The sequence below is a fragment of the Anomaloglossus baeobatrachus genome, chromosome 1 (genome assembly GCF_048569485.1).
Source record: "Anomaloglossus baeobatrachus isolate aAnoBae1 chromosome 1, aAnoBae1.hap1, whole genome shotgun sequence".
Lineage (NCBI taxonomy): Eukaryota > Metazoa > Chordata > Amphibia > Anura > Aromobatidae > Anomaloglossus > Anomaloglossus baeobatrachus.
Genome location: NC_134353.1, coordinates 742,659,570 through 742,666,825, shown reverse-complemented (window position 1 = coordinate 742,666,825; position 7,256 = coordinate 742,659,570). Strand labels below are relative to the sequence as shown.

Sequence of the window (7,256 nt, the reverse complement as noted above, 5' to 3'; positions counted from 1 at the left end):
CCATGTGTCATGCAGCCAGCCACCCCAGGGCCTCCATGTGTCATGCAGCCAGCCACCCCAGGCCCTCCATGTGTCATGCAGCCAGGCCCCCAGGCCTCCATGTCATGCAGCCAGGACCCTCCAGGCCTCCATGTCATGCAGCCAGGCCCCTCCAGGCCTCCATGTGTCATGCAGCAAGGCCCCTCCAGGCCTCCATGTGTCATGCAGCAAGGCCCCTCCAGGCCTCCATGTGTCATGGAGCCAGCAAAATAAAAAAACAAGTACCTCTCTTCTCCTTTTGACCCCTGCAACCACGGTAGTTATGACCCTGCCCCCATATGTCACACACACTGCTCCCCATACAGCCTGCACCCCCCATAGCACACACACTACACCCCCATATGTCACACACCCTGCCCCACATATCTCACCCTGCCTGTACCCCAACTTACCCCTCTCAAACACTCTGCACCCCTTCACATCCTTCTGTCACAGTCTGCAGCCCTCATATGCCACTCACCCTGCACTCCCCTCCCCCTCGTGCCCCCTCTTTTCTCATTACCAGTCATCATGTGTCCATGTCTCCTTCAGGAATCCGTATCTTCTGATGCTTTCTGCCCGGCAATCCTGTGTCTCCTCCCACACACTCACATGGGCATGACATCATCGCAGGTCCTGGAAGGATGGATTTCGTCTGCTGTGCAGGAGCGCTTCTGCTCTGCCGCAGCTCAGAAACGCCTGGTGGGTCTCTCCAGGTCAGGGGGCCCCTCTGCCCCCTGCTGACACCGGGCCCCCTGACTCACAGGCCGGCCCCCTGGCGGTCGCGTAGTCGGCCACTACACAGCGCATCTCCTCTGTTACAAAGAGGAGCCGGCTGTGCAGAGCGGCTGCCGGGCCCCTAAAACCCTGCGGGCCCGGTCGCAGTGGCGACCGCTGCGACCGCGGTCGTTACGCCCCTGGGTGAAGACATTTATTGTCAAACTACTGTGTTTTCTCTTTTTAAATCATAACGACAACCAAAAACATCCAAATGACCCAGATCAAAAGTTCACATGCCCCAGTTCTTAATACTGTGTATTGCCCCCTCTAACATCAATGACAGCTTGAAGTCTTTTGTTGCGGTTGTGGATGAGGCTCTTTATTTTCTCTGATGAAAAAGCTGCCCATTCTTCTTGGCAAAAGCCTCAAGTTTCTGTAAATTCCTGGGCTTTCTTGCATGAATTGCGCACTTGAGTTCTCCCCAGAGTGGCTCAATGATATTGAGGTCAGGAAACTGAGATGGCCACTCCAGAACCTTCACTTTGTTCTGCTGTAGCCAATGACAGGTCGATTTGGTCTTGTGTTTTGGATCGCTGTCATGTTGGAACATCCAAGTACGTCCCATGCGCAGCTTCCAGGCAGATGAATGCAAATTTGCCTCCAGTATTTGCAGATAACATGCTGCATTCATCGTTCCTTCAACTTTGACCAAGTTTCCTGTGCCTTTGTAGCTCACACATCCTCACATCATCAGCGATCCACCTCTATGCTTTACAGTAGGAATGGTGTTCCTTTCATCATAGGCCTTGTTGACACCTCTCCAAATATAACATTTATTGTTGTGGTCAAAAAGTTCGATTTTGGTCTCATGACTCTCAAATTACCTTGTTCCAAAAGTTTGGAGACTTGTCTCTGTGCTGTTTGGCACATTGTAGGTGAGATACTTTGTGGCATTTGCGCAGTAATGGCTTTCTTCTGGCAACTCGACCATGCAGCCCATTTTTCTTCAAATGCCTCCATATTGTTCATTTTGAAACAGCCACATCGCTAGTTTTCAGTGAGTCCTGTATTTCAGCTGATATAATTTGTGGGTTTCTCTTTGCATCCCGAACAATTTTCTTGGCAGTTGTGGCCGAAATTACTTATCATGGTTTGGTTTTAACAGAGCTTCTGATTTTCCATTTGTTAATCACAGTTTGAACACTGCTGACTGGCATTATCAATTCCTTGGATATCGTTTTGTATCCCTTTCCTGTTTTATACAGTTCAACTATCTTTTCTCATAGACTCGTTGACAATGCTTTTGCTTTCCCCATGACTCACAATCCAGAAAGGTCAGTGGCTGGATGAAAGATGCCAGAGTCTTTCTTGATCCCTTGATGTTACCTTTATTATCAATTCAAACACATTTGTGTCAACCTCTGTGCATGTTATCAGGCCAAAATCACCAGGGTATGTGAACTTTTGATCAGGGTCATTTGGATATTTTTGGTTATTATGATTTAAAAAGAGAAAACACAGTAGTTTGACAATAAATGGCTTCACCCAACCACTAACCATGAGCCTGAAAAAAAATGTGTGTTATCATTCATATTCTTTGAAAAAAGGCCAAGAAAGCAAAACATCTGTCGGGGTATGTAAACTTTTGAGCACAACTGTAGGTCAAATATTTTAAGAGGTTTCGTTCAGATTACAGTTCACCAAATTTATAAATGTATTTTAGACACAGATTGGATTACATTTCTTCAATCATTTATGCCACTTGTATCATTCCTCTAACTAAGCTGCTCATAGTTTTCAAAAAGATACTGGAACTGTCTTAAAAAAAATATCAAAAGTGGCACAATTTTTGCATAGCTGAACATTGCAAAATAATCTTCAATTTTTCTAGGCCAGTTTTCTGGCAAGAATTGTTTGAAAAATCGTAGCCCCTCTCCTCCTTGCAGGCGTGGAACTACCATCAGGGATGTACAACCTATAGAATCTATAGTTCGAGAAGAAGCAAAAAGGTTAATATTTTCACGAGCTGATGTATAAATCATTTTTACTTACTCTCTAAATTAGTTTGTATAATTTCATTGTGACTTTGGTTTCCTATATAAGTAATTAGTGTTATCTTAACAATATAAGTAGCTCCAAACATGGGTCTTAAGCTGGTGTCACACACAGCGACAACGACAACGACGTCGCTGCTACGTCACCATTTTCTGTGACGTTGCAGCGACGTCCCGTCGCTGTCGCTGTGTGTGACATCCAGCAACGACCTGGCCCCTGCTGTGAGGTCGCCGGTCGTTGCTGAATGTCCAGCTTCATTTTTTGGTCGTCACTCTCCCGCTGTGACACACACATCGCTGTGTGTGACAGCGAGAGAGCGACAAAATGAAGCGAGCAGGCAGCAGGAGCCGGCGTCTGGCAGCTGCGGTAAGCTGTAACCAGCGTAAACATCGGGTAACCAAGGGAAGACCTTTCCCTGGTTACCCGATATTTACCTTCGTTACCAGCCTCCGCTCTTGCTGCCAGCGCCGGCTCCTGCTCTGTGCACATGTGGCTGCAGTACAAATCGGGTAATTAACCCGATGTATACTGTAGCAAGGAGAGCAAGGAGCCAGCGCTAAGCAGTGCGCGCGGCTCCCTGCTCTCTGCACTGTGACATGTAGCTGCAGCACACATCGGGTTAATTAACCCGATGTGTACTGTACCTAGGAGAGCAAGGAGCCAGCGCTAAGCGCGGCTCCCTGCTCTCTGCACATGTAGCGACGTTATGATCGCTGCTTCTGCTGTGTTTGACAGCTAAGCAGCAATCATAACAGCGACTTACAAGGTCGCTGCTACGTCACAGAAAATGGTGACGTAACAGCGACGTCGTTGTCGCTGTCGTTTAGTGTGAACCCAGCCTTAGGATTCTTCCCCCCCCCCCCCTACATACAAGAGCAGTCTATCACTATAAAAATCAATAAGAGATTTTAAAACCAGAGTAGAAAAGCCAAAACATGAATCATGAAAGCCACATAATAATAGGGAGCAAGTCGGGAAATAAACGGAAATATTTTATTTTTATCTTTTTTAATTTAAATTATTAAAACCTTAGATTTTTGGACAAAAATCTATCTTTATAGAGGTATTTATATACATTGTTTTTCCAGTATCTGTACATTTTAACGCTCATTTGCAGGTTCGCTTAGTCTTGACTCTTTGGTCGGAGCCTGTAGTGACCTGGTCTGATCTTTCTCTTCTGCTCCAAGGCCAGAAACTTGGCGCTGGACAAGCTGGGAGTAGAGTCCGCCTTCTTGCATCAGCTCTTTATGAGTTCCTTGTTGCACCACTCTGCCCCTGTCTAATACAATGATGTTGTGTGCTTTCTCCACAGTGCTCAGCCTGTGAGCTATAATTAGTAATGTGCGGCCCTGCAGATCGCTATTCATCGCTTGCTGGATCTGTGAAGGATGAATCATTAACAGTTACTTATGCGTTGCACATGTGTGAGAATTCTCTAAAACACCATTCTTTCATGTTTATTTAATATCAGCAACGCCGAGAAGCTCATGGAAACAAAAGCACCCCAATGCCATTAATATTACATATTATTACATTTGTAATTTAACATCTTAAAAACCTGTATAGTAGGCTTAAAGAGGTTGTCCACTATTTTTACATTGATGGCATATTCCTTGTGATAGGTCATCAATGTCTGATCAGCCGGGGTCCGACACCCCGCACCCTCGCCGATCAGCTGCTTTTGATGCCGGCACTGGCAGCTGGAAATGCTCAGTTCCAGAGCTGCCCTAATTTCTGATTGTGGCCACGGCCAGGTACTGCACATCCGCCTCCCATTCAAATCAATAGGCGCACAACCTGGCCGCGGCCACAATCGGTTCATGGGGCAGCTCCGGAACTAAGTATTTCCAGTTGTTTGGTTCTGCCACCAGGAACAGCTGATTGGTGGGGGTGCGGGGTGTCGGATTCCGGCCAATCCGACATTGATGATCTATCCTAAGGATAGGCTAACAATAGGCCATTAATGTAAAAGTAGTAGATAACCTCTTAAAGCGCACCAATCACCAGGATTTTCCTATATAACCTAAAGCCAGTGCTATACTGGCGCTATCATGCTGATTCTATACCTACCTTTAGGTGTTAGCTAGAATGTAATGTTTTAGAAAGACAAGAAAGTAAAGTTTGCAAAATGAGCAGCTTTTTGATTGGCAGCAGCTGCAGATCAGCTACTAGCTGGAGTGGGTTTTGATAGTGATTCCCGTCCCCCTGGCCGTCCCTCCTCCCCTATCTTTTATTTATGCTAATTCTATTATAGAAGCGTTTTACTAAGTGGCTAGAAGAACCTTTGCTGATGTCACACCCTTGTGACCAGAAGAGGTGGAGCCTCAGCCAACATAGCTGATACTAGGAAGCAACATTATTTTTCTGTTGGCTGAGGCATCAACACAGGTCCTTCTAGCCACTTAGTAAACCGCTATTATAATAGAATTAGCATAAATAAAAGGGGGAGGACGGTCAGGCAGGGGGGTGGAAATCACTATTGAAACCCACCCCAGCTATCAGCTGATCTGAAGCTGCTGCCAATCAAAAAGCTGCTCAGTTTTACAAACTTTACTTGCTTGTGTTTCTAAAATATTACATCCTAGCTGACTACTAAAGGTATGTATAGAATCAGCCTGATAGTGCCAGTATAGCACTGGCTTTAATTTATATAGGAAAATCCTGGTGATTGGTGCGCTTTAATGTATCCAAATATGAGGAATTTATTATTATGCTTAATAAACTGAAAGGACAAACATTTAAAAGTGATACTTTTTTTTTCCATACAGTGAACTGTGAAAAGGTGTAATAATACTGTATGTATAAATGAGAAAATTTACTATGGGGGAAAAAAAACCTCATATGTTAAAAAAAAAAACAAAACAATATAAAAAACAAGATGAAGATGTTTTCACATTTATGTTTTGACATTCCTTTTACCAGTTCAAGTTTAGAAACATATGGAAGTGATGCTCAAAATGGTTCTGTCACAATTTGTTTTTCAGTTTTAAAATCTAATACATAATGGAACCTAGATGTATGTGTAGCGCCCCTGAAGCCAGCAGGGTCCTACAAGGTTCTGCATCCCCACAAGGATGCAGGACCTACCCCATAGGGCCCCAGAAGACTAGTGTCGGTAACACACAAAAACTCCAGGTAATCCCAGTTTTCCCCAACAATCCCCCATACAATGGTACAAGGCTAGGGTCGGACCAATGGATGGCCGCCTAGAGGTGGAGCCAGTCAAGTCCACTAGTTGACCAGGTTGGAGGGGCAGACGGTGGACAGAGAGTCAGTCTGAACAGAGGTGTCTAGCAGTGAAGGTGGACATGAAGAGACGCACTGACTTGGGGTTGACAATAACCTGGTACCCAGGAGGGTAGTTGCCGGTGGAGTACGGTGGAGTACTCCTGGAACTACGCACCAATGGGGTACAGAACCCTAGGACAGGCATAAAGCTCCAGGCAGGCCTGTTAACACCTGCACAGTGAGGGCCTCGCTGACCCTAAAAATTTGAGACTCAGTAGCAAAGAGAGAGCCAGGGACAGAACAAGAGACTCCAACCCCACAGGGTTCACACTACCAGGGCCGGCGCCAGCACCCGGCAAACCCGGTCAAATGCCGGGGCCCTGAGCTGCCGGGGGGGCCCACTTGCGGTGGCAGGAGTGGCGCACCGCTACTCAGGGGGGCCCAGTGGCCGCGCTGTCACCGCCCCCCGCCGAGGATCGAGCTTTCAATTGCTTCGGCATCGCAGGTGCCGATACAATTGAGAGCAATGATGAGAGAGTGAGCGGCGCGCTCTCTCTCTTATCATTCTCCCCGCTGTGACTGTCGGCGTTCTTCTGACAGCTCTGCAGCGAGCGCGGTGACGTCATCACTGCGCGCCTGCTGAGAGGTCAGAGCGACAGCAATGGACGATGCGCCGAGGAGACCGGATCAGCGGGGGAACGAGAAGTGAGCCGCCCCTCTACTGACACTGGGCTCCCCTGACTCACAGGCCGGCCACTACACAGCGGCACTAGTACACATAGGGGCCCGGCAGCCGCTCTGCGTCTATGTGTAGTGCTGCTGTGTAGTGGCCGACCTGTGAGTCAGGGGAGCCCAGTGTCAGTAGAGGGGCCCCTGACCTGGAGAGGCCACCAGCCATGTCTGAGCTGCAGGAGTGCTAGTCCTGACCTGCACAGCACACGGAATCTCCATCCTGCAGGACCTGCGATGATGTCACGCCCATGTGACTGTGTGGGAGGAGACACAGGATGCCGGCAGAAAGCAAGAGAACTGAATCCTGAAGGAGATTTGGACACATGATGACTGGTAATAAGAAAAGAGGGGACATGAGGGTGAGGGGGGCTGCAGGGTGAGTGGCATATGAGGGCTGCAGACTGTGACAGAAGCATGTGAAGGGGTGCAGAGTGTTTGAGAGGGGTAAGTTGGGGTACAGGCAGCGTGAGATATGTGGGCAGGGTGTGTGTGATATGGGGGTG

General features: G+C 47.5%; 1 protein-coding gene across 2 annotated transcripts in view; it reads right to left on the bottom strand.

Moving 5' to 3' along the window:
- Positions 1-3,771: 3,771 nt before the first annotated feature.
- The window catches only part of ABCB9 (ATP binding cassette subfamily B member 9), a 116,313-nt gene continuing 112,828 nt past the window's right edge, over positions 3,772-7,256 (bottom strand). For both annotated transcript variants that reach the window (XM_075322997.1, XM_075323003.1), the window contains exon 12: positions 3,772-4,172. In XM_075322997.1, coding sequence (XP_075179112.1) covers positions 3,894-4,172 — 279 coding nt within the window. In that variant the 3' untranslated portion in view covers positions 3,772-3,893. The remainder of the gene's footprint in view (positions 4,173-7,256) is intronic.